Source organism: Phycodurus eques, chromosome 11 (assembly GCF_024500275.1).
Source record: "Phycodurus eques isolate BA_2022a chromosome 11, UOR_Pequ_1.1, whole genome shotgun sequence".
Lineage (NCBI taxonomy): Eukaryota > Metazoa > Chordata > Actinopteri > Syngnathiformes > Syngnathidae > Phycodurus > Phycodurus eques.
The window spans coordinates 13944318-13971829 of record NC_084535.1 but is presented as its reverse complement, the minus strand read 5'-3'; the positions used below and the strand labels follow the sequence as shown (position 1 = coordinate 13971829).

Below are 27512 nucleotides of genomic sequence, written 5' to 3'. Positions count from 1 at the left end.
CTGCGTGTGAAGAAGCTACTCAGATGCCAGCTCAGGAGGGCTGTTAGTTTTGGAGCAGTGGAGCATGCGTTACAGACGCTGAGGGGCAATGATGGCCATGTGAGTGAGGAAATATTCACAAGGATTATTTGGGACTCTCAGCCACACAGGAGGACCAGACGGAGGACCTGCTCTGGTCATGTTGAACATGCTAAATACATTCGCAGCCAACAGGAGGTAAACAGATCATGTTGTCAGTTGCTAAGTCCAGGACCTCTGGACATGAGCTATGATGTGTCTATATATTGAGCCATAGGAAAAAAATCATTTGTAGATGTTCTTTTATCACCTTAATCACTCAGCAAGGTCCATAGTATGGATTCATATGTGCACAGCACACCCATAACAGTAACAACAACAATATTAACATTATTTTAAGCTGTTAACAGGTTTTATTTTTTAAAAGGACAATGTCCCGATTTATAAATATGCCTAAACATTTATATCAGTTGTAGTTAAAACCTTGTATAGTCAAGAGCAGCTCCTTCAATGAGTATGTTGTTGCTTATTAATTTTAGGGCAATTGTGTTTTCTTTGTTGGTAAGACTGCACATTTGTTGCGCTCATTGAGAAGAGTTATTTTAGTTCTTATTGGAAAGAATAGATGTTTTGCATCATGTTTTTTTTTTGAGTGCTGATTTTGTTTTACAATTGTTTTATTTTACAATCGTTTGCTTTTGGCTGAAAAAATTAAAAAAAGAAAATAAAAAGAACGTGTTTCCAATAATGTTAGTGTTGTATTGTGTATGTATGTCAGCCAACATTCGGAACAATTATTAAATTGTCTTTTTTTGTGTACCTGCCAACTGTGCAGTGGAAATCAACCTACAGTCTGAGGTGCCAGCTGTAATAGATTTATCCCACGCCTCAGTACCCTATTGAGTAATTTATTACATAACCTTATCTGCTGATGCTAGTGCTGCCGATGTTGCTCTTACTGTTAATGTTTGTAGCTGTTAATCAAAGCTATCAGGGAATCTTGTTTAATTGTTTCAGAATTGTAACTGAATAACATGACCATGGTGTTGCTTGCCAGCATGCATCCATGCATTTCTGCAAATCAATTGTGTTGTTTTCCTCATGCGTTAGATCTCGGAGATTCACGTCACAGGCGAGTCCCAGGATATGACGGCCAAAGAGAGGCTGCTGCTCTGGTCCAAGCAGATTACGGAAGGCTATGTCGGTGTTAGATGTGACAATTTCACAACCTCCTGGAGAGATGGGAGGCTCTTCAATGCCATCATTCATAAATACAGGTACAGGTACAATGTTATTTGCAGCCCTCTGAGGCTTTGCAACAGTTTAGTAGGAACTCTTATGAAAAATTATGCACTTCATCATATTTATAGCTGCACTGTACCTGCACAAGCTCTGTGTGATATGTCAAGGAACACACAAATGCTTTCCAGAACACTTAGCCATCACAATACTCTCCACAACCATGGCATACATGTTATATTATGTTTTTTTTCTTTGTTTTTGCCACAGAAAAGTTGCCATAGCTTCCAAATGACAAATACGATCTAGAGCAAGGTGATGGCATTAAGACTATTGTTTAGGACCTTAACATACAAAAACAAAACAAAAAAACTTGCTGCATATACATCAACCTGTTTTAAATTTTTAATGTTATTGTAAATGTTTTCCATCCAGTACCAAATAATTATTTTGTATAATGGCCATTTGGGGAGCCTCATGTAACATTGGTCTTCTCTGTCTGCAGTAAAGTGAAAGTTTTGCTTTTTAACTGATGTCTTGTGTGATGTGGTGTGCAGTGCCCTGTCATATTGTTTTCACACTAATCTTATGTGTACATTCATGTCAGGGACTAAATTTGTCAAGGCTTCTCACAAAGCTCAAATTGGCTTTGGGCTATATAGTGATAAAAATAACAATGTTATGTTTTTCAAGTAATGCAATGTACTGTATATGGCAACATGACAAGTTTCCCAAAAATGACAGTCTGGCTGGAATGGCCACTTCAACCTGAGTACAACACGTCAATAATTTTGAAAATCGGACGACTGGTTCCAGAGCAATAGAATTTTTTATCGTGGGAGAAAAAAAAAAAATTGCCTTTTTGGGAAACAGTTTTGCGTGGTATCGCCTATAGAAAATCTGTGAAAAACATGCCTTCAATTCAGAGTAGTCACAGTATAACGTAATTATTTCTCAACATATCTCCTCAACTGTTTCGTCTGCTAACCACTGCTTCACCGTGCTGCCTCACTAAGTGAGTCTTTTGTACAGTAATTTCATTCCATTGATGTAAGAAGAGAACCAATAGTGGAGGCAGTTAAAGCCCATATGTTATTATTATTATTATTTTAGGAAAAAAACACAAAAATAGCCTTGTGTAATGGGTCACATGCTACCAGCCTATGTCATTAAAACAAAGCACGATTATATGTCCAAGACAAAGCACTGCTTTCTGATGTGGTTTTTTTCCCCGTCTAGTTACGTTAATGATCATGTGTGTCTAATTTCATGTACACAAGCATACTATTGTTAATTTCTATTACAGACACGTTCATGGATGTCTATTTTGTCTTTTTCAGACCCGACTTAGTTGACATGAGCCGAGTGTTCACGCAGACCAACCGATCCAATTTAGAGAACGCATTCGGTGTGGCTGAGCAACTGGGAGTGGCCAGACTGCTAGACCCAGAAGGTACAATTTGCACACACTTCACTTCATCATTCATTCATTTCTACACGGGTTGTGATATTGTATAGCTCGACCACCAAAAACCCTCCACTCCTTGTGACTGAATTCACTCTCTCACTCTCACTCCTCTCTTACTAGATGTAGATGTCCAGTCTCCTGATGAAAAGTCAGTCATCACATACGTCTCAACGCTGTATGATGCCTTCCCGAGAGTACCTGATGGTGGAGAAGGAATTAGCCCCAATGTAAGTACATTGTCTACTACTGTATCTTCTTGTGTGCAGATGCTAATGCTGATCCTTATGCTCCTAACAGGATATTGACATCAAATGGGTGGAGTATCAGAACATGATCAAATACCTCAGTCAGTGGATCAAACACAATGTGACCGTAATGTCCGATAGATCATTCCCCAACAATGTTACTGAACTTAAGGTATCAAACTACACTGTCACTTGTAACACTTAGCGTGTTCTGCATTTTTATTTTTATTTTTCGTTGCCATGCTATGTTTTGTATGAAAGTGCTGGGATTGATTCACAATTTCTGCACAGGCACTTTACACACAATACCTGCAATTTAAAGAACAGGACATCCCACTGAAGGAAAACGAGAAGACAAAAATCAAAACTTTCTACAAAATGCTTGAGGTACAGAAATCCAAATTACCATTTTATGGACATGTTAAAAATACATCACTGTCATCGTAATTTCTCGCTTTTGTGTCATTTGACAGGTGTGGATCGAGTTTGGACGCATACATTTACCGCCTGGTCATCACCCAAATGATGTGGAGAAGGAGTGGGGCAAATTAATTGTTGCCATGCTGGAAAGAGAAAAGAGCCTGAGGCCCGAGGTAGAAAGGTATGTGACTCTATGAATACGCTGTCAGGCAAATTAATTATTTTTTTAAAATTATAATAATAATATTTTCAGTGGCGGCACGGTGGTCGAATGTTTAGAGCGTCTGCCTCACAGTTCTGAGGACCGGGGTTCAATCCCCGGCCCCGCCTGTGTGGAGTTTGCATGCTCTCCCTGTGCCTGCGTGGGTTTTCTCCAGGCACTCCGGTTTCCTCCCACATCCCAAAAACATGCATGGTAGGTTAATTGAAGTCTCTAAATTGCCCGTAGGTGTGAATGTGCGTGCGAATGGTTGATTGTTTGTATTTGCCCTGCGATTGGCTGGCAACCAGTTCAGAGTGTGCCCCGCCTCCTGCCCAATGATAGCTGGGATAGGCTCCAGTGCTCCCGCGACCCTTGTGGGGATAAGCGGCTCCGATAATGGATGGATGGATGGATGGATATTTTCAGTCTGTGATTATGGCTTGACTACCACCCACACATACTTGTTTACACTGTTTAATAGTAGTTGAATGCTATTGTTTCATATTTCCTTTTCTTAACAGTTTTAAATAACATTTAATTAAACAAAGTAGTACATATCATGATTCAGTATAAGAGATACTTGTTGACCCAATGTCTCCTCTAACATCATCTCAAATTGTGACTTCTTCTCAATGTTTATTTATTGTTTATTAAGTACACGTGCACAATCGTTTGCAATAATAAAAATAAATAAATAAATGATTACAGGATAATGATGTGGTTGTAGTTTGCATGCAGTGGTGTAGAACTGCATCACATTATACTGGGACCTGTTACTAATATTTTGTCCATGTCATGAAGCTTAATAAGGCAACAAAAATATTAGAAATGACCCCCAATATTATGCAGTGCAATCTTACCCCACAAAAATTTACAACCGCAAACATGTTTTACTGCACTCATTAAATTACCTCTCTGAAACTGTCAGTGAAAGCATGATTAGCACATTTTGTGACGGCAGAAGTTTTGATACAACACATTGGATCAAAATAGAGTGTGAGGGTGTACCTAATGTTAATTGTTAATTCTAGACTGAATGTAATTTTCATGAGTTATTTTTATTTTTTTAATGACTCACAAATTATCATGACTGTAACTTTGTACGTACACAAACACTGAAATATACAAGTTCACATGTATTTCTTATGTTGAAGCATTTAAAAAAAAATAATAATAATTCACACTGCTGCTGCTTTTGACTACAGGTTCTAGCAGGTTTTAGGTCTGAGTCCGCTGTTTCCATCAATGTTTGTTTGCAGACTGGGTTTTATTCCTATTGAAACATGTTTTGGCAATTATATTGACAATAGTTTGCACAACTTCATGTATCCACCCATGCTTTCGTGGTTTCTAAACACTCCATATTAGCAGCATTAAAGAAAGGGTGTGTTTAAAAGCTGTCAGAGACAGAGGTTACAACCCTTGTTTTTAAAAAGGAACACTGTCTCAACCTGCTATGTGATTTTGGTTCCCCTGAGGATAGCATATTATTTCAGGGTGGGTAGGCCCTCACACCCCCCTCACCTAACTCTGACACTATAAATGTGAGCAAGTTGACATCCTTCCCACTCTGTTTGGAAATGGTTAGAGGCTAAGATTCAAACAGTGGACTACGTGAGAACATAAGGAGGTAGTGGTCGATAGAAAAGATGGCGTACCTAAGCAGGGGCTCATCTGCTAGCAACAGTAGTTTCACCAGCTATGGTTCCAGTGACAATGGCTTCACTAGAACTAGATCAGAACCTTTCCTAATTAACAGCTCTTTTGTTCTTAATAACAACATCGTCCATGGTTCCAGGTAGGTTACCTGCTCATTCTCGATTGCTTGCTTGTCTTTTGGTTTCCTATACATAGTTGGAAATTAAAACATTGTTTTTTTTAGGCTTGAGATGCTGCAGCAAATTGCAAACAGGGTCCAGCGAGACTGTGTTCATGGCGAGGACAAGTTGGCGCTGGCAAGAAATGCCCTGCAATCTGTAAGTTTTGTGCTGTTTAACTCATTACAGTATTTCTATTTAAGTCATGATAAGATGATGATAAGAAAAAATAGAAGTTTTCTTAATGTGTACCTATTTTATAAGAGCTGGAAGCCCACCAACCCCAATAAGTAAATACAAGGCCTAAATTGCGGCAAATGCAGGAAAGAAAATATTTTTTTGGGGATAAATTATTAGATGATATAGCAAAAAAAAGAAATTGTCTCCATTGGCATTTTTTTCTAGTTTGAGCTCCAGTGGGCGAGTGAGGGAAATGAATATGTTATAACCTCAATATTAACCTTATCGCTATAAGGTGCCAGAAGCATCCTTTTTATATTTAAGTAGAGATTTCCATTAAAAAAAATTATTTATTTTTTTATGGGGAAAGGTGGTATTAGTCAAAGGCAAATGAAAAATTACCCTTGAGCTGTTGAACTTATTGCTGTTTGTGTATTGTAACTGCATGGATTTCAGGTTTGTTTTGTGTTGTCAGGATATTAAACGTCTTGAATCTGGCATCCAATTCCTAAATGAACCAGAGATCGCCGGCTACCTTTTGGAGTGTGAGAACATCCTGAGACAACAAGTATTGGACATACAAGTTCTTTTAGATGGGAAATTTCCATTTACAGATCAGCTAGTTCAAAGGTAAACATCTATTTTATGACTGCATATTAAACATAAAAAAATGCTGCGCAACTATTGACATCAAACATTGTTGCAACCCAGGGTATCAAACCTGCGTGATGATCTTCTATCCCTGAGAGCAAAGTCTTCCTCTGTGTACAGCAAAGGCCGCACCCTAACAACAGAGCAGACCAAAATGATGATCTCAGGCATCACACAAAGCCTAAATTCTGGCTTCTCCCAGAACATCAGCTTAACAGCAGCCCTTCCTCCTATACTCACCCAGGGAGGGTTAGATACCCTCACATTCACCTCGAGCCTTACACCGTGCCTGACACCGTTCTTGACCCCTGGGCTGCAGTCCACTTCAGAGCAAACCTACATGAGCAGCCCTGGTAGCATGGAGCAAGGCGGCCTCAGACATATGACACACATGCACATTCCCAAGCCCTTAATGAAATCCTCACTGGCCGATTCCAGCTTGACAGAAGAGGAGGTGAACATGAAGTACATTCAGGATCTGTTGAACTGGGTGTCAGACATGCAGGTGAGCATGGGCATTTGCATTAATCTCTCTTGCATTTTAGTATAAACTTAAACCTGAATTTGTTTGTGTTCATTTTTCTTTCAGTTGCAGTTGGATCATTCAGAGTGGGGATCTGACATGCCAAGCGTGGCGACGCACTTGGATAACCAAAAAGCAGTGCACAGAGCCATCGAAGAATTTCAAATGAGTCTAAAAGAGGCCCAACTGAGTGAGGTGAGCAATCATGCATGCTGAATCAGCAAAATTTTTCATCTTTTCAAAATCTAATGAACTTTATTCCCTGCAGATTCAGATGAATCTGCCATTGAAACTAACCTATTCAGAAAAATTGAGCAGTCTAGAGAAGCAGTATGAGAAATTATTGGTAAGTCACATCTTGAGGACACTTTGAATCTTGCAGACTTCACTGGTTTTCTAATTTGAATTTCTGAACTTGTGCTTGTCAGAAGTGTTCAAAGGAGCGACAGAGTCACCTGGAGAGCCTACATGACTTTGTGTCGCAGGCAACACGTGAGCTCATCTGGCTCAACGAGAAGGAGGAAGAGGAGGTCGCCTTTGACTGGAGCGATCGCAACAGCAACGTATCCAAGAAAAGAGACTACCATGCTGTGAGTCTGACGAATGCTTGGGGATGCAGTGACATGATTCTTTGTTAATGCTGCGATTCAAAAATCCTTTGTGTCCTAACAGGAGCTGATGAAGGAGCTGGATGAAAAGGAGGAAGTGATCAAGTCTGTGCAGGACTTAGCAGAGCGTCTTCTTTTTAACAGCCACCCAGCCAGGCCAACTATTGAAGTAAGCCAAGCTTTTATCTCACAGTAGTGCTGTCTCCACCCTGCATGCTATCATTGAAATTCAGTGGAGGCTTTTCATACTTGAATATTGTGTCTCATTTCTTTATATGTTTGCTCTCAGGCATACAGAGCTGCCATGCAAACACAGTGGAGTTGGATCCTTCAGCTGTGCTCGTGTGTGGAACAGCATCTCAAGGAGAACGCTGTTTATTTTGAGGTGCATCCTCCTTTGAAGTTGCTATGATCAGCTTTGTGTGGGCGCTGCTCATGGCTCTTTTCCTATGCCCTTTGTGCAGTTTTTCAGTGATGCCAAAGAATCAATGGACTTCCTTAGGAGCTTGCAAGATGCCATTCAGAGAAAGTACAACTGCGACCGAACGAGCAGCTTGCACAGACTGGAGGATCTCATTCAGGAATCTATGGTGCACTTGCACAAGCATGCAAGACCTGCATGATCTATAGAGATACTTTGAATAAAATCTGAAGGTGAAAATATTGCTTGGGTGTTGTATCTGTTTAGGAAGAAAAAGAGCAGCTTCTTCAATACCGCAACACTGTAGCCGGGCTGATGGGTCGGGCCAAGAATATTGTGCAGCTCAAGCCCAGGAACCCTGACAGCTCTTTTCGATCGTCTATCCCTGTCAAAGCCATCTGTGATTATCGACAGATAGAGGTACAATGCAATATGTGTTCTTCCACACCCATCTCATCCAGGTATGACTGTATGGACTACATGTTTGTGTACTGGGGTACAGTCCTGCTGGAATAGAAAATAGGGTTTCCCCAAATATACGATTGTTCAAAATGTTTTAACATAAATTAAGATTCTGAATATTTGGTTAATTAATTGATTTAGTGTTCTGTCCCAACCCTTTTGTTCATCAAGTTTGACCGTAAACACGTAATAGTGAGTTTGTGTCACTTTCTTTCAGATAACCATTTATAAAGATGATGAGTGTGTGCTGGCTAATAACACTCATCGGGCCAAGTGGAAAGTCATCAACCCTGCAGGCAATGAGGCCATGGTGCCGTCTGTCTGTTTCACTGTGCCCCCACCCAATAAAGAAGCTTTGGATATGGCTTCAAAGTAAGATGCTGCCCTACATCTACTATTTGATCAATGCATACTGTCAATGATGTGTCAGTGTAAGCATACCTTATTGTTCTCCTGCAGAACGGAACAGTTATATCAGAATGTCCTTGCACTTTGGCATCACTCCCACATCAACATGAAAAGTGTGGTGTCTTGGCATTGTCTCATGTCTGATATAGGCGCCATCCGCCACTGGAATGTAGCCTCTGTATGTACTTTGTATACAGTTGACAATCTCATTCACATGCTAAATAAAATTATGTTAACATATTTTTATTTTTATTTTTTAACCTGGTGCAGTTTAAAACAATGCTACCAGGTGAGCATCAGCAAGTTTTGAGCAACCTTCAGTCTCATTTTGATGAGTTCCTGGAAGACTGTGAGGAGTCTGAGGTGTTCACCGTGGCAGACTGTGCTCAGCTAGAGAGGGACGTTGGGGGCTGCAAGGAATACTACCAAGAACTCCTCAAATCTGCAGAAAGAGGCAAGGCTCCAAATCCCTTCCTGTTTGTCACTATAAGGCACAACATACTCTATGTGCATTTAACGCACGGCTGCCAGGGAAAATCATGGCTCTGTGTCAAATTGTCTCATGAAGCTGTGGAAATGAACGAAAATAAAAACAACAAAATCATACATGTTATGCTATATCTGAAATAAAACTGAGGAGGCAGACCTCAAACAAGCCTTAATAATCCAAATTTGTCACTGATTGACTACCCCTTTTCTATGCCTGAATTGGGTCAATTAATGTGCGGTGTGCTACTGAGATCTTCTGCATATGGGTATTTCCTCATTGCAACAAGTCCTCATACTGGGACACAATGTCTCCTCGGGGCTTATTTTAGACAGCTTATATTAATAATACTGTGACGTACCAATTGCATACCATGAGGCTGTATATTGTTCTCCTGCTTATTTGCAGATGGAGACATGCAAAGTCAACTATTTGTAAAAAAAAAAAACCTGTGTATTTAATGTTTTTGTGCTCTTTCTGAAATGCTATAAAATGCCACAAGATTGTGCCAAAAGCCTTATCTAATAGAGAAGAAGGACTCCTTTTCCATTGGACAGGGCTTTGGTGGCATCTTGGTGCCAAGAAACTACAGTATGTTGCAGTGACATATCTAGACTGAAAGATGAGCTTTGTAGATCGGGGAGGAGCTAAATTAATTTACATTTGCATGCTGGGTGCATTTGTAGAAATAAAATAATCCGTAAGCCATTTATTATTAGGGGTAAGGTTGTTTGAAATTATATTAAACTTTGGATCATATTTTGTGGTATGGGGGAAGTCAGTGACAATAAACAGTAGAGCATTACTGTAATTGCAAACCTAAAATCTTGAACTTTCAATTACAAACAAGTTCCATCGGTTTGTTGTGTTAAACAGAGGAACACGAGGAGTCTTTGTACAATCAATACATCTCAGAAATACGCAAATTCCGAATGCATCTGGAGGCCCATGAAGAGCACCTGATCAGGCAAATCCGGACACCTCTGGACAGAGACGACGTATACCAGAGTCTGCAGCGCATCACTGAGCAAGAGGTTCATATCTGATTTGTTATGGAACATTTAAGAAGTTGTTTTTGTTTGTAATCATGTTTTTTACTTTGCAGAAGAAGATGGCTGAGCTGAATAAATTTAAGGGAGACCTGGACACCCTGAGGGAGAAGTGTGAGCTGTTCCTCAGACAAGCTGCCAGCTTTCCATTGGCGCCAACTCTCTCCTCTGAACTCAGCATTGTTGTTCAGAACATGAGCCAAGTGCACTCTATGTCTTCTATTTACATGGACAAGTGAGTGTGAATTTATCATCGCGAAACCAAAAATGAAGCTTGCGGCATTCAGACATAAATGTTTATATAATATTTGACATGTTTTGCAGACTGAAGACAGTGAGTTTGGTAGTGAAGTACACCCAGAGTGCAGAGGAGTTAGTGAAGGCCTACGAATCAAAACTCTATGAGGAAGATGCTATGAACTCTGACCTCCAGTCTATTGAAACAGTCATTTCTATACTCAAGGTAGTGCATATTTTTTACTTTGACAGCATTAGGATTTTTATTTTGAGTAAATATTATTTCCTCTGACTGTAGCAATGGCGGACAGAGATTGATGAAAAGCAGGAAGTGTTCCATGACATGCAGGACGAACTGCAGAAAGCGCGACTCATCAGTGATCGCATGTTTAAGGCCCACAACGAGCGTGACTTTGACCTGGACTGGCACAAGGAGAAGGCCGATCAAGTGAATGAGAGATGGCGTAACCTTCACTCCCAAATTGACAGCAGGTAAGAATAGCTACTTTGGATAGTACAAAATAGGGCATACAAATCCATGATTTGATTATGCTTCTGAATTCTGATACTTATGTGGAATTGAATGTTGATCAATCAGTTCTTGACGCTATTCAGGTTAAATGGAGTGCATTACTTGGCTGCGTTAATGCTGTCTCACATAGTTTGCAGACTGAGAAAGAAAAACATGGCATTGGGGGAACTCTTCTATGGCACAAAGCCTTCAGTTCAGTACAACTATAGCATGGAAACAGGAGTGCAGAACATTCAGATTAAAATCATTTCAATACAACAAAATTTACAGCCCTACATTTTATTTTCATGCATTGCTTATTAAGGTTAACAATCCTTTTTTCAGGCTGAGGGACCTGTATGGTAACACCAAATCTCTGAAACTTTACAAAGACTCCTACGGTAGTCTTGACGAATGGGTTCGGGAAGTTGAGATAGAACAGATGAAGGCCCAAGAAGATAAACCAGAAGATAGCAAGGCTCTTGCTGAACTGTTGAACAAACAGAAGGTAGGACAATAACAAACTTAACCATTTTATGTGTGTGTGTGTGTGTGTGTGGGTATATATATATATTAAAATGTCCTGTTTTTCAGGTTCTTGTTGCTGAAATCGAACAAAAGCAGAGCCAGATTGATGAATGTCAGAAATACTCAGAACAGTGCTCATCCGCCATAAAGGTAATTCATTGTATTTAACTCATAGTTCTAAACTTTTCCTCCAATTTTCTTTTTCTAACATGTCAAATAAGTATAGAATCTTGTGACTTCACTCGTAAACCTCTTTTTAGGATTATGAGCTCCAGCTGATGACCTTCAGAGCAATGGTTGATTCCCAACACAAATCTCCCCTTAAGAAACGCAAAATGCAGAGCTCTTCTGATGCCATCCAGCAGGAGGTAAACTCTTAATGATCTTAGAATTTAAAGTTTAAATAGTATCTTTATGTCTCAACAACATCGTATGCCTTTTACCAGTTTATGGATCTTCGTACCCGCTACACAGCCCTCGTGACCCTCATGACGCAGTATGTGAAGTTTGCAAGTGAAACCCTGAAGAGAACAGAAGACGAGGAGGTGAGCTTGTCACATTTAAACTTTTTTTTTTTCTCCTGCAGTACGTTACAGCAGAAGAGACTTTTTATGACAATCGAAATGCTGTGAAGCCCTTCTCATATTTGCATGTTCTTAAGCGGTCTCTCATCAACCTGCTATTATGTGTTTGTGTTTTAGCTTTCTCCTTTCTGCCTTTCTCTGAGGTTTTGTTTTATTGTTTGCTTATACTAAGGCTCTCATGTTACTATATATTAGTAACATGTTAATGCATTGCGTTAATGCTGGTGACTAATTTTTTGGAAAAGCTGGAATTTTAAGGATCTTTATTTTTGGCCTTCTGGGAGAAATAAACCTCTCTAGAGAATTCTGAGTGCTACAGTACATTAATGAATTGTGGTGATACCTGTTGTGAATTGTAAGAAATTATTGGGTGTGTCCTCATGAAATTCCTGGTTCTTGCTCAAGCTTGCTTCAGCGCTCTGGTAAGAGGGGAAAAAAGTCAATGATATTGTTCATCATAGGTACCGTGATAGATAACTGATTGTTTTGCATTTTAGAACAAAATGGCTTTTGAGAGAGCAGAAAATGCAAAAAGGACAGAGAGCATGGAGCTCCAAAAAGCTGCTGGGGATATAAAACATAGTCAACTTAATCTGCTGGTGCGTGAACAAGAGGCCTTGCTAGTTGAAAGACAAGCGCAGTTGCAAAGGTTGGAAGGAGAAGTAAAAACACAGCAGTGGATGAATGATGATCTAACGTTTCAGAAATCACAGCTTGAGCATGATGTCTGTCAATGCCAGGCCAAATTGGAGATGGTAATGGCTGATAAAGCTGCTCGTGAGCAGGAACTAAGTCATTCTAAACTGTTACTTGAGCAGGCAGAGGCCAAGTGCTCCATGGCTCAGAGGAAACTGGAGGACCTTGTAAATGAAAACCAAGTTCTTATTCATCAGAGCCCCACATTTCAGAGGAAAATAATAGTGGAGGAAATTAAAAAGGAAAATGTTCAAAGTGAAGTCCATGCTCAGCTGTTTTTACCATTAGTCAGTCATTCCAGTGAGTCTCAATCAAATATACTTAGAGAATATCAAAGAGTAAACGAGGATTTACAGCAAAAGTGTAATGAGTTAGTATTGGTCCAGAACCGGGCAGAAATGTCTGAGGAGAAAGCTCAAAGTTATAAAAAGCTGTTGGATGATAAGGATAACAGACTCAAGAAGCTTCAGATGGACATGGAAGCAGAGAGGTTCAGCCTGAGACAGAAATTAGAAGATCTTCATGAACAGACACTTGCCATGCAGGAAACCATCTCTGAACTACAAGAGGAAGTCAGATCTCTCCACAGGGCAAAATCCTCACTAGAGCAAAATACTTTTTTCCAAAATACAGAAGTTGAAGGTCTCAAAGAGCAGCTGAAAATTACTCAAGGAGAAATTCACAGAAGGAGCTCATTGGATCAGGAAAACATTCAAAAGATTAGCCATTTAGAGGAAGAACTAGCTTCTAAGCAGGTGGTAATAAATCAGCTTAATTTTAAATGCACTGATCTTAGAAGAGTAAACAAGTCATCCGACAGTGATCTGAAAGCTCTTCAGCTACATACCGAGTCGCTGGAAAAAGAAAGATCCTATTTAGAGCAAAAGATGAAGTCCCTAAAGAGTGAAACTCAGAACTGGAAAGAACAACTTCAAGAGGCAAAGGAGGAACTTGCAGTAATGAAGAGATCTGAGCAGGAGTGCTTGTTCAAATGTAAAAGTCTCGAGGCAGGAATTCAAAATTGTGAATTTGTGGCTTCTCAGTTGCAGAAGAAAGCAGATGAGTCGAAGCAGGTAAATGCTGACTTGGAAAATACTTTGAAGAATACAAGGGACAAACATGATCAGGCGGTAATGGAAATAGACAGAAAAGATCAAAAAATTGAAATTCTAAAGTCTCAGGTAGAAGCAGCCAAATCACAGGTCAGAATTATTGAGGGGGAGCTCTATACAAAATCCCAGAACGCCCATGAGCTTCAAGTAAAATTAAAGGATCACAGCGAGGATGTAAAGACCTTAACTGAACAAAACTCTACGTTCAACTGCAATTTCATAAACTACCAGAGAGAAATAACAGCGTTGAAATCAGATCTGAAGTCTGCTTTAGCAGAGAAGGAAGTAGCAAAACAGAAGGTCCACATGCAAAGTGCTGAAATTGACGATTTGAACACAATGTTGAAAAACAAAAATGCAGAAATTCAGAGGGGATCTTCTTTGATTAACAAACATCTCAGCAAAGTGAACGCATTAGAAGACAAACATTTTAGATATGAGCACAATGTCAAGGAGCCAACAAGGAGCTCAGACAAAATGACAGGGAATTTAAAGCAGGAGATTCTTGTTTTGCAGATGGGGAAAAAAGCTGCAGAGGAAAATGTAGAAAACTTGAATGTTAAAGTTTCAGAGTTGATCTCTTCTCTGCAGACGGTAAAAGAGGAATTGGCTAAAGAGAGCAAAGAAAGAAAAAACAAAGAATCTCTCCTAATGCAGCTTGAATGTGAGCTTCAGAAAAATAAAACATTGACAGAAGAAATGTCTAAATCAGACCAATCCCAATCACGTATCCAACACAAAAATTCAGTCCTTAAGAAAGAGAAAACTGATGCTTTAGAGAAAAGTGTGTCATTGGAGTCTGAAATCAAATTGCTAAAGGAAAAGCTGCCGTGTAACCAAGCAGAAGCTGAGAGAATACAAAAAGAGAATTCTTTGCTCTGGCTGAGGACCCAGCTGATGGAGGAACAAGTCGGGAAGTGCAAGAGAATGCTTGAGGAGTTGAAAAGTAAGATGGAACTTCAGAGACAGGGCTACGAAAGGCATCTGATGTTAATGCAGAAAGAAATGGAACAGAAAGTGATGTTAGCAGAGTCAGAAATACCAAGTGAGAGTAATGTGTCAAAACGTTCGCTTGGTGCAGAATTACAAAAGATGCGCAACGAGTATTTCAAGGAGGAGGTTGAAGTATTGAAATCAGCCCTACAAAATACATCAGAATTAAAGCAGCAAGTTGAGATCAGAATAGACAAATTGGAGCAAGAAAAAAATATGCATGACCAAGATTTAATAAAAGCAAGATTGCAAAATGTTCAACTTGAAGAGGACAAACTATACTCAAAGTCGAATGCTTCACAAAGAAAGGAACGTTCAACACAGCTTCTGAGAGATGTTAATTGCAAAATGACGCCAAAGGGAGCAAGCTCTCATTCTGAACAATTTAACTCCACCAAAGATGTTACAACTCTTCAGGGTGTTATAATGGAGAAAGAAAACAAGAGGTTTAGGAAACAGAAAGTCACCAATGCCGGCCATCAATCTATGAAAGACTTGGAGGATGCTATCCTGAAGACAGACTATACAGCCATGCAGAATGTGGAGCCACAATGCAGCAAGGAGGAGATTCTCCAAATTAAAAGCTCCTCAGAGGTATGGGATGAAGTCTTTGTCACACAGACACCAGTCAATTTACCGCTACAAAATCTTTTGTCCTTTCATAGTTATTTCTAACCGAAAAGTTTTCTAATTTCCAATTCACAGATGCCAACATTGCAGAAAGAAGACATTCCTAATGATTTCAAACGAGGTGAAATCAAAGTCATTCCGAGTCAGACAACTTTGAATTCAATTTCTCAAAATCCCACATTTCTACAAAAAGAAAATGCAACTGAAAAGTATCAGATTTACTCGGGTAAGAGTCTCATCCCCAATACGCAGGGATTCATGGCCCTGTGTGCACCTACAGACTACCAGAGAGAAAAACACAGCATCTTTACGACAAGAACTTATCAGCTCAAAGAAACTCCTGAAGCAAGCGCTACACCATTGAACAGTGCTACAGAAAGTAGCGACAGTCTCAGCTTGTGGAATACAACTGCATTGAATCTCACAGATCTCAAAAGAAGCACGACCTTTCAAAACCTAATCAAATATAAGCTTTTGGATGAAGAGATTTTCCATAAATTAGAGCTGGGACTTACCACAATAGACAAGGTGCAAGCATCAATTGCGCCCTATGTTGACAAACCAACTGCCATTGCTGGAGTTTACGTGGAGTCAAGTAAAAAAAAGGCTTCCTTCTTAGAGGCAGCTGAGAAGGGTTTCTTGGCAAAGATGTATGCGGTGGAGTTTCTGCAAACTCAGGCAGCAACGGGAAGCCTCACTGATCTGACCACAGGTCAGATATATTCTCTGGACGAGGCTCTTGAGAGAGGAATTTTTGAATTAAGCTTAAAAGATAAGTTGCTGGAGGCTGAAAAAGCTTTTAGTGGCTATATCCACGCTGGCAAAAAGCTGTCTGTGTTCCAGGCGATGGAGGAGAATATTCTTGAGCGATACAAAGGCAAGAAGATCCTTGAAGTACAGATAGCCACCGGTGGCGTGATTAACCCAGAGGGTGGTTTCAGAATGCCAGCCACCATTGCTATTGAGCATGGCTTTCTAAACAAGGAGACTCTTCAAATTTTGTATGATCCTGTCCGCAACCCCAAAGGTTTTCACAACCCTGATACAGGGCAGAAAGCATACTACTCTGAAATACTAAAGGCATGTCTTTATGACATTGACGGGGGCGTCTTTCTCCTTCCACTTGGGGACAGGCACCTTACAAATAGCTCTCCCACAAGTTCACACCGAGTGTCTGTTGTCAGCAGCAGCTGTGGCACTGAGATGTCTGCACATGAAGCCTTCAAGAAGAAACACATCAACAAGCAGACCTATTTGTTTCTGTCGCAACAGGAGAGTGAATGGCACGAGACGTCTGATGATGATGCCAGCGGAGGTTTGCGTCACATCATCACCGATGTCAAAAATGGAAGAAAGCTTTGTCTAGAGTCTGCGCTCAGTCAAAGATTTCTTGAACCGTCTGAGCTAGAACGGTATAGGAGTGACCTTCTTAGTATCTACGAGATTGCCGACATAATATTTTCAAGATTGGTTGTTGTGGAGGATGTGAACAGCCCCATTGCGGGTCTTTGGGACCTCACCCAGAAGAAGAGGCTGTCTGTTCTTCAGGGATTTCAACAGGGCCTTATTGATGGGACGACTGCCTTGAGATTGCTGGAGGCTCAGGCCTGCACTGGAGGTATTTGTGACCCCTTTTCTGGGGAAAAACTTAAAGCTACTGATGCAGTCAGTAAAGGTCTTTTAAATGAGAAATTTGCTCAGCAACTACAGCAGTTTGAGCAAGCATTCAATGGCATCACTCACCCCAAGACTGCAAAGCCTGTGTCTATCACTCAGGCAGTCCAGGAAAACCTTTTACCCAAGGATGTCAGCGCTCGCTGTATTGAGTTCCAGCTTCTGACTGGCGGATTGATAAACCCTGACACTCACGACAGAGTCTCGCTGGAGGAAGTCATTCAGAGGGGCCTCATTGACAAAGCCATGGCCTCAGCCATCAAAGATGAGAAGTCCCACACCAAACGCCTCACTTGTCCAAAGACAAAGAGGCGAATCACATTCAAAGAAGCGCTAGAAAGAAGTGTTTATGACCGCCACACTGGTTTAAGATTACTGGAGGCTGCTAAAGCTCATGGTTTTGGAGCCTTATCAACTTCACGTTACAGAAATTTGAAATAAAAACCTATGGGCTTTCTTGTTAAAAAGGGAATGCTGGACAAAGGACTTATTTTTGGCTCTGTGTGTAGCTAAAATATGTTTTACCCTTAAACAACATTTACTGTACTTCAATGTGGAATCTTTACATTTGCCTTCATTTGATGTTGCTCCAGTTTTTGGATACTGTAAGTTAACACCCTTTTTTCTAATAGCCTTGTCCATCCTTTTGCAGAAAACCTGAGTTCTTTATTGAACTCTTTTGAGTTTTTACTTATTTGGTTTATAGTTTAATAGGAATCATCTTCATTTGAAAATGCCTTTCCATTTGTACTGACCAAAGCACAAAAGTAAGACCTGAACCTCTGTACTATTTGATCTTGGTCTGTTTACCCTGTGGCCATTGCTCAGTTCTGTTTTGTAATGTGAATTTACTCTTTGAAGAACGTGAAATTCAACATTTTTGCATTTCTTTACAAATAATTGATATTCTCACACCATCAACCTGTTCTGATTCCAGAGATCTGTGGATGAAGAGAAGCGAGAGCATGGTGATAAAGTTAGAAAACTGTTAGATTGGATGTCTAATGTGAAACAGAATGTGAGCAATGAGGGAAATGCTTTGAAAGATAGTAATGCCAACACAGATGCTTCAAATAACCCTCAGGTAATAATGTGTATTTGCATTGTCGTTGTTGTTGTTGTTGTGGCTTGATAAAAACAATACTTTGAGGATTTTTCTTCATATCCAATTAGGCATTTTCTATCTCATGTGATTTTTATTAAAAACACATATTCTTTCTGATCTACTTATTCAATGTATTTTACATTTGAAAGGGATACTTTGTTAATCATATCAAATGCCCCATCTGATACAACCACCCCTTTCTGTTGCACAAGCACCCATGTTTCAGACCAAACTAACTTGAAATGAATTTGAGACATGAAAGCCCCTCTTCAATATCAAACAATTCAGTATTTCAATCTTACACTCAGAAATATCAATAACCAGTTAATGCCAGTGTTTTCATGCTTTACATATTGCAATGCAGTTCTATAGTTAATGCATAATTTTATTCACAATATTAGTTATGTTGGAACACAACATTACAGTTTGTGGCAAATCATTGTCACCATTTGCATTCCGTAAAAAAATATTTGGCAACTCATACTGCATATTGGAGTAGGCAGACATGTGAGCAGATATTCTTTCCCTATTAATATTTGAACGGGCGACACGATGGACGACTGGTTAGCACATCAGCCTCACAGTACAGTTTTTTTAGTTCAAATCCAGGTTCTGACCTTCCTGTGTGGCGTTTGCAAGTCCTCCCCATGCCTACATGGGTTTTCTCAGGATACTCCCGCATTCCAAAAACATGCATAGTAGGTTTATTGAAGACTAAATTATCCGTAGGTGTGAACGTGAGTGCGAATCGTTGTTTGTCTATCTGTGACGATTGGCTGGTGACAACTTCAGGGTGTACCCCGCCTCTCACCTAAAGTCAGCTTGGACAGGCTCCAGCACACCCGTGACCCCAGTGAGGATTAATGGTACAGAGAATCACAGGCATATTTGTTCATATTATCCTTTAATAGTTAAATACCCCACATCATAGTCTCATAAATAACTAAAGTAAATTACACTTTTAATATTTCAAGGGCTGTGCAGCATTCATGTGTTTTACTGCATTATTTTGTGCAATGCTATTATTCTCCTCATTACTACAATAGATGATGGATATGGACTGACTGGCTAAAATATTAAGTGCACAATATATTGGGATCTAAAACAACATCCATTATAGATCGTGTCTTGTACAATAACTGCTCTCTTTTGATTGACACTCTCAGTGAGGTATTAAATTAACACTACATTCAGACTAGTAATTATGTATTATATTTAGCTACATGAGAGGGGCAAAATATTAAGACTCAGTGTGAAGTAGTTATACGCCAGTGCTGTACAGCCACAGTAATAAATATTAAATGAATACCTCACAGGACTAAACTGAGAATTGTTTTCCTTGTAACGGCATTTAGTGCTAGTGTTTGATCTCATTAGATTATGCAGGTGCACCTAATGTTGTGGCCCATGAGGGTATTTAACCAAATAAAAATGTCTAGAATACTTTAATGATTTCAGTTTGTACTGTATTGATAAAACTATTGACAAGTGACTGTTTGGCACTGTAGATCTCAGTGGAGGAAATGGTTACAAAGAAAGAGCAGATTGCAGAAGCGCTTAGGGCAACAGAAATGATGCTGAACAAACACTGTGAAAAGTAAGTCAGGCAGTTACATAATTGACACACGTACAACACAGTATACTGTACATGCAATATGTACTGTAAATTTGGAATCTCATTTTTTTTTTACTTTCAGGATGACAGAAGAGGAGAGTGAAAAAGCCCAGGAACAGTTGAAGGACCTCAGCCAGGCTTACAGTGAACTATCCCAGCATTGTTCTGATCATCGCACACCTGCAAATGAGGTGGAAAGTTGGGCTTTTTCTTCTGTTGAATGGGTTACTTTTGTATGTCGTAATGGCCTCAACAGGAGTGCCATTCGATGGTGCATTGCATGACAAACCCTTTTCCTTCTTCTTTGTAACTGTTGGTTGCCGTTCATACTTATATCTGTCTAATTATTGCATTAGATAATTCAAGAGTGTTTACATTTGAAAAAGCTGCATTATAATATTTGCAACCAGACATTTGAGTATGCTGTAAACATGCTAATCCATGCCAGTTTTTCAGTCAATATGCTGATATTCAACTGGCTAACAGGGTTGATGCATCAAACTGTCCACTGTCTTACGTGACTAACAAACACCTTTTGCAACAAGTTGAAGCATGATTGGTTTCACTATATGCTGACAGCCTGACACTTTCTTGATGCAACGCTGGTACAGTGTTGAAGTTGTGCACGTGATCTTTAACATGTTGGTCTACTGGTGAGTATACACATTTGCCTTGATTTTGAATACATAGTGTCATAATAATCAGTTCAATGATAACTGGTATTCTCCTTTTTCATAGGATGTGAAATCCACCCGCAGCATTGACTGTATTTGGACCCAGGCAATAGACTGCCTCAGTCATGACATAATAGGCCTCCTTCCGACCTCTGACCTGGCTCAGTCTCAACCCCATCTCTACTGGAATGATGTTGTCAAACAAGATGCTTCTGACAAATCTACAACTGGGAATCATTTGCAGGAATTAAATATGGAGAACAAGTGCATAGAGGATTCACATGTGACCTCGGTGTCCATCTGTGACGTCGCAACAGCAATGAAGAAAGCATCCATGTTGGAAGACCTTGTCTTGAAGATGATAGAGGTCAAGCAAGTCATTAATGGACTGAATGTGGCTTACTCAGGTAATAGAGTGAGCCTTGAGATGGCGTTTCAGGAAGGGCTAATTCCCGCTTCAGTCTACCTTAACGTTCTTCAGAGGCAAAACACCAGCCAGAAAATGATGGCTGACCATTCTACTGCAAATGAGTCACATTTAGAAGCAATGGAAGCTAATAGACTGATATTAAAGTGCATAATTGAAAATAAATTGCTGACACCAGAGAGGGCTGTTCACACCTTGACGTCTGTCTGTGATCTGGACAGAATATCAACGCTGTATCCCACTGAGGGGAATGTTGCTGACCCAACAGAAGAGCATAATTCAAGTGCAACACAAGTACTTACTTCTTCAACTGTGAACTTACACAATGGTGATGGACTAAAGGTTGATGCTGAGGTTCAATGTGATTTAATGAGCTTTCGTAGTACACTCATCATGCTTGGGAGCAGCCATCAGTTCATAGGCCTTGTGTTACCTCGTTCGAATGAATCACAATTTAGTGCCGCATCATCAGAGTACAATGAGAATGGCATCACTGATGTGTTTGACAGCAGGCTGCTCAGCAATCGAGGGAAAATAGCAGCTTTCTACATTACAGAAAATTCTGAGGTCGTGGATATCAGTTCTGCCGTACAAAACGGTTACATTAACGTTTACACGGCAGAGATTTTAAAATCCATCGAAATCCCTGATGAGTGTCTCGATGTTGATCGCCTTAATGAAAGGTTTTCTTCTTGGCTCATGTGTAGAAAACTCAGAGTAGATGGGTGTAGCCATGCTGGAGATGTTTTTACTCTTTCAGAAACAAAGCAGCTCTTTATATCTTACCTAATGATCAACAGTTACATCGAGTCAAAGTATCAACACAGGGTTTTAATACTTGACAAGCAGTTAACTAAAATGATACATTTTTTTCTTGAAGATTCATTATTTTTTGATACCACCCAACACAACATGGTGCCTTGGGTTGTCAATGCTGGTGATCTTTCAGAGAGGGTGGACTTAGAGGTGCCATTCATAAGTGAGAAAGCAGAAGAGATGGTGATAAACACAAATTACAAAATTAATCCTCATCATTTTGTTCCCTCACTTGATGGGGTACTTGATAACACACATGCAAATGATGATCTAAAATTTGATTATATGGATGATAGCACATATGTTATGCTGTCTCAAACAAACACAGACTGCAAAACATTTGAGGATAGTTTATATATAGAGGATAGAGATGATCCTAATGATGCTTACAATATTCCTACTACCCAAGCGAGTCCTCTGGCGCCCGCTTTTGTAAACCAACATAATTCTAACTCACCAGCAAGGTGTTCAGACGAAAGCAACCATCAACTTCCAGCACAAATAATTGCTGAGTCATTGTGTAATGCATCAAGAATGATCAATAAGACTTCAGATGAGAATGTGTTTAAGGGAGCAAGACATCACAATGACGCTATTCAGTTGGGAGCACAGTTTGAAGAAAAAGGCATTTTGGATGAACCACCTGTCTGTGACCTGCAGGGGACAATTGAGGAGACAGTTTTGAAGATGTTTGTTAACAAAATTGAAGATGAGGAAGCTAGTCCATCCATATCCTCCCATAAGGTCTTTGATTTAGACATTTACTTTGAGGGAAGGTTCAGCCAGCCCGACCCTGTTGATGGAAAACTTGGTTGTATTAATGTGAATGAAGGCCAAGAAACACAAGATTCATCCAAGAAGAAGACTGCTTTGCTGATAGACAATGAAAATAGAGTTTTAGTAGTAGATAATGAGGCAGGAGGAAATGTAGCAGAGATAAGTGATAAACATCACCATTCCACTTCAATACCTTGTGGTCATGAGCCTCTGATGATGTCATCCTCCTTTAGGGAGGAGTTTGCTCCAGAGTGTCACCTTCGCTTGGAAAAATCTGCTTCACTGGCTGATGTCACCAACTCACTTAATGCAGTCAATATCCTGCTGGCTGATAAGCAGGATGAATACAGTGAAACTGCTGCTCCATCTGGCCAATCAAGTCTGCTCATTCCTTACAGCAGTATTGCACTAGAAACTCACATTCAGTCTTCCACTGGTGCCAATCAATGTCACAAAGTAAACTCAATGTTCAGTGATGATGATTTCTACGAAGCTGGAATTGTGACACAATGTGAATTGGACAAATCATCACTTCGGGTTGCCCCTTTTGTTGAGGCTGTACTGGATGAAGTAGGTTCCTCATCACCTGGAGATGCAGTCAAGGGTTCAGATGCACGAGGTAACTCTGTCAAAAATGAAGATGGCAACAGACTCCAGCAAGTTTTTCTTTCTTCAAAGACTGGTTATGCTCTCGAACCTGAACCCAGCAACACTCCACATAATCTGCTTTGTGAAAGAATTTTGCAACAGTTGAACTCATCATCTCTTACGTCTCTTGTGTCTGATAAATTTACCCCAACAAATCATTACAATAATGAAAGTTGTGGTATAGATGTTCTTGAATATTGCTCTCCAGCATCTGTAAAGGTTCATCTGGAACAAACACTGACTGATTTGAGGTACAGTCCAGTACAACCAGAACAAAGACAACTAAAAGAAACAAATGATTCAGAGAACTATCATGCATCAAGAAAGGCGCTGGTAAGAGAAACATATGAACAGAATGTAAATACGGTTGGATCGTTTTCAAGCCTAACAACTTTACCAGACTCCACCCACAATTCTGATGTCAGAGTGGAACAGAAAGGCAATACACTTCCAGATCAAAATGGGATGGATTTAGATGAAAATATTCAAGCATTTACTGATTTCCTGTCACTCAGCACTACTCTATTACAGAGTTCAAACTCTTTAAAGCCACATGTCAAACACCATGAGGAAGTGATGAATAAACCCTTTTATGGGAGTGACAGTGAAAGTGCTGCCGATACAACAAGTCAGACTTCAATATCAGTGGACAACTGTGTATCTTTTGAGTGTGATGCTGCTTGTGTGCATGTGGAGTCTGGGCTAATCAGTTTAGTGGGGAAAGATGCACCCAGTATGAAAAGAAATGTAACAGGTGATAGAGAAGTCCATCAAAAACAGCATGGTACTCTTACCCCAAAAGATGAAGAGGAGTTTGATGCCCTACCCAGAAAAGAGATAGAGGAGCCATTTCCCATAATTGGAAGTGATGAAGATAAGTCTGATGATTCCCCAACTAAAAAAGAGGTAGAGGAGTCCATTGCCACCACTGGAAGAAATAAAGATAAGTGTGATGTCTCAATCAGAAAAGATGAAATGAGGACTGATACTTCAGCTACAAACAGTGAGGAGAAATTTGATGCTCCAATAAAAAAAGATGAAAAGTTATCTGATGCCCTAACTGGAAATATTCAAGAGGAGTTTTATATCCAATGTAGAGACGAAGATAATTTTTATGCTCCAATGAGATACGTTGAGGTGGACTCTGACAATCTAACTAGAAGAGATGAGGGAGTGAGAGAGTGGTATGATGTACCACCTATAAAAGATGAAGAGAACACTTTTTCTCCGTATGGCCCAGAAGACGAATACTCCTGTGCTCCAACTGGAGATGATGAAGAGGGAACTAATGTTGCAAGTGGAAAAGTTGAGGAGTCCAGTGCTCCACCTGTAGGAGATGAAAAGTGGTCTGATGCCCTAACTGGAAATGTTCAAGGGTCTTATAGCTCAAGCAGAGATGAAGAGAATGTTTATGCTCCATTTGGAAATGTTGAAATGGAGTCTGACAACCCAACAACAAGAGATGAAGAGTGGTATGATGTCCCACTTCTAAAAGATGAAGAGAACTCATTTTCTCCAAATGAACAAGATCAAGAGTACTCTAGTGCTCCAACTGGAGATGATAATGAGTGGTCTTGTGCCCCACCTATAAAACAGGACACTGATGCTCCAACAGTAGAAGGTGAAGAGGACACTGATGGTCCAACAGTAGAAGGTGAAGAGGACACTGATGCTCCAACAGTAGAAGGTAAAGAGGACACTGATGCTCTAATAGTAGAAGATGAAGAGGACACTGATGCTCAAACTAAAAAATATGAACAGGGGTCTCATAACCCAGCTGGAAAGGTTGAAGAGCAGTCTGATATACCAAGTAAAAGAGATGAAAAAGATTATGATGCTCCACCGGTAAAAGATAAAGAGAGATCTGATGGCTTAGCTAGAAAAGTGAAGCTAGAGCTCATCAATTTAGTTTGCAAAGATGCACAAAGTGTGGATAAACCTGAAACAGGACACCAAGAGGGAAAAGCTCATGAAATGCAGCCTTCTTCTCTAACAGGGAAAGATGCCGTGAGTGATGAGCATGATGCACAAACTGGAAGAGAAGTAGAGTCAAATGGAACAAGTGGAAGTGGAAAAGATGAAGACAAGTTCAGTATCCCAAATATAAGAGCTGAAGAAGACTTCAATAACCTGCAAAGAAAAGACAAACAAGGGTCTGACGCCTCACAAATGAAAGATGAAGATGGGTCAAAAGATCCAACAAGAAGAGCTGAAAACAACTCTCATGATCCACGTAGAAAAGACAAAGAGGACTCTCACACACAAACTGGTAAAGAAGAGGATTCAAATGCCCCAACTGGAAACATTAAAGAGAGGTCAGATACCCCAAGTAAAAGAGTTGGAAACGACTCTGATGCCTTTTCAGCAAAAAATGAAAAGCAGTCTGATGCCTCACCAATGAAAAATGATGAGGAGTCTGATACCTCAACTGGAAACATTGAAGAAGAGTCTAAAACACCAACTAGCAGAGGTGAAAAAGATTCTGATGCTGCACCTGTAAAAAATAAAGAAAACGATGATGCGCCAACCACAAAATATGAAAAGGTGTCAGATGCCTCACTCTTAAAAGATGAATGGGGGTTTAATGACTTAACTTTAAAAGTTGAAGGGGAAGAGGTGTCTCATCCCTCAACTAGAAGAGACAAAAAAGACTGTGCTGCACAATCTGGTAAACAAAAAGACAACTTTGTTGCTCCAAAAGGAATAGATGAAGAGGGGTCTGATGCGCAACCTATATCAACACCAAAAGGCCCACCTGTAAAAGATGAAGACTGGTCTCAAAGTACAACTAGAAATGATGAAGAGGGGTCTCATACTGTGACTGAAAACATTTACATGGAGTCCCATACACCAACTAAAAGAGAAAAATACTTTAATGTACCGCCTTCAAAAGATAAAGAGGATTCTGTAGCTCAAGCCAGAACACATGACGAGGATTCTGATGAAAAAGGGTTTCATAGCCCACATGGAAAAGATCAAGAGACCTATTTTGCTCTACCCAGAAAAGAGGAGTACAATTTCCTACCTGTAAAATATGGAACGGGTTCGAATGCCTCTCTTCTAAAAGATGAAGCAGAGTATCACGACACAACTAGAAATGTTCAAGAGTGTGATACCCAAACTAACAAAGACAAAGAGTGGCCTCATCCACTATTTGTAAAATATAACGAAGACTCTGATGCTCAACCTAGAAAAGATAAAGAGTCTGATGATGCCCCAACTGGATTAGATAAAAATGGTTCTGAAGTGTCACTTTTAAAAGAATCTGAAATGCCAGCTGCAAGCATTGAAAAAGAGTCCAGCACCTCGACTAGAAGAAAAGAACAAGACTCTGACAAAAATGACGAAGGCTCTGATACCCCACCTGGAAAAGTTCAAGAGAATTATTTTACTCCAACCAGAGAAGACAACGAGGAGGTTGTGTTTATAGGGAGGACACCCGTAAAATATGAAAAGGGGTCTGATGGCTCACTTCTAAAAGATGAATTGGAGTATCCTGACACAACTCAAAGAGTTCAAGAGTGTGATACCCCAACTGTAGGCAATAAATACTGCTCTCATAACCAGTCTAGAAAAGACTGCGATGCTCAAACTACAAAAGATGAAAAGGAGGCTGGTGCCCTAACTGGAATAGATGAAAAGAGGTCAGATGTCTCACTTTTAAAAGATGAAGAGTTGTCTGATATGCTCACTGAAAGCATTAAAGAGGAGTCCAGTACCCCAGTTAGAATGAATGAACAAGACTCTGAAAAAGATGATGGCTCTGATACGCCACTTGGCAATGATAAAGGGAGTTGTTCTATTCTGACTGGAGAAGATGAAGAGGGGTTTGATGCCCTAAGTGGAATAGATGAAAAGAGGACACATTTCTCACTTTTAAAAGATGAAGAGTTGTCTCAAATGCTAGCTGGAAGCATTAAAGAGGAGTCCACTACCGTGACTAGAATTAATGAACAAGACTCTAAAAAAGATGATGGCTCTGATACTCCACCTGAAAATCATCAGGGGAATTATTCTACTCCAACCAGAGAAAATGAGGAGTTTCACCTTCTTCCAGTAAAATATGAAAAGAGGTCTAATCCCTCACTTCAAAAAGATGAAGTGGTGTCTCGTGACACAACTGAAAAAGTTCAAGACTCTAATATCTCAACTGTAAGAAATGAAGACTGGTCTCATACCACAACTAGAAAAGGCTTTGATTTTCAAACTAGAAAAGACGAAGAGGAGTCTTATGCCCCAAGTGGAATAGATGAAAAGGGGTCAGACAGTCTCACTTTTAAAAGATGA

At 40.0% G+C, this 27512-nt stretch overlaps 1 protein-coding gene across 1 annotated transcript in view; it reads left to right on the top strand.

The window, feature by feature from the left end:
• dst (dystonin) overlaps positions 1-27512 on the top strand; it is a 137705-nt gene that overhangs the window by 55176 nt on the left and 55017 nt on the right. Inside the window, 31 exon segments of the mRNA XM_061689302.1 lie at positions 1129-1295; positions 2598-2710; positions 2846-2952; positions 3023-3142; positions 3262-3357; positions 3444-3571; positions 5475-5568; positions 6065-6219; positions 6301-6745; positions 6830-6958; positions 7032-7109; positions 7192-7353; positions 7436-7540; positions 7661-7756; positions 7836-7961; positions 8060-8212; positions 8472-8626; positions 8714-8840; positions 8933-9116; positions 10026-10183; positions 10255-10433; positions 10523-10661; positions 10734-10927; positions 11292-11454; positions 11541-11624; positions 11735-11842; positions 11921-12019; positions 18101-18247; positions 19777-19865; positions 19966-20074; positions 20622-27511. Coding sequence (XP_061545286.1) covers positions 1129-1295; positions 2598-2710; positions 2846-2952; positions 3023-3142; positions 3262-3357; positions 3444-3571; positions 5475-5568; positions 6065-6219; positions 6301-6745; positions 6830-6958; positions 7032-7109; positions 7192-7353; positions 7436-7540; positions 7661-7756; positions 7836-7961; positions 8060-8212; positions 8472-8626; positions 8714-8840; positions 8933-9116; positions 10026-10183; positions 10255-10433; positions 10523-10661; positions 10734-10927; positions 11292-11454; positions 11541-11624; positions 11735-11842; positions 11921-12019; positions 18101-18247; positions 19777-19865; positions 19966-20074; positions 20622-27511 — 11099 coding nt within the window.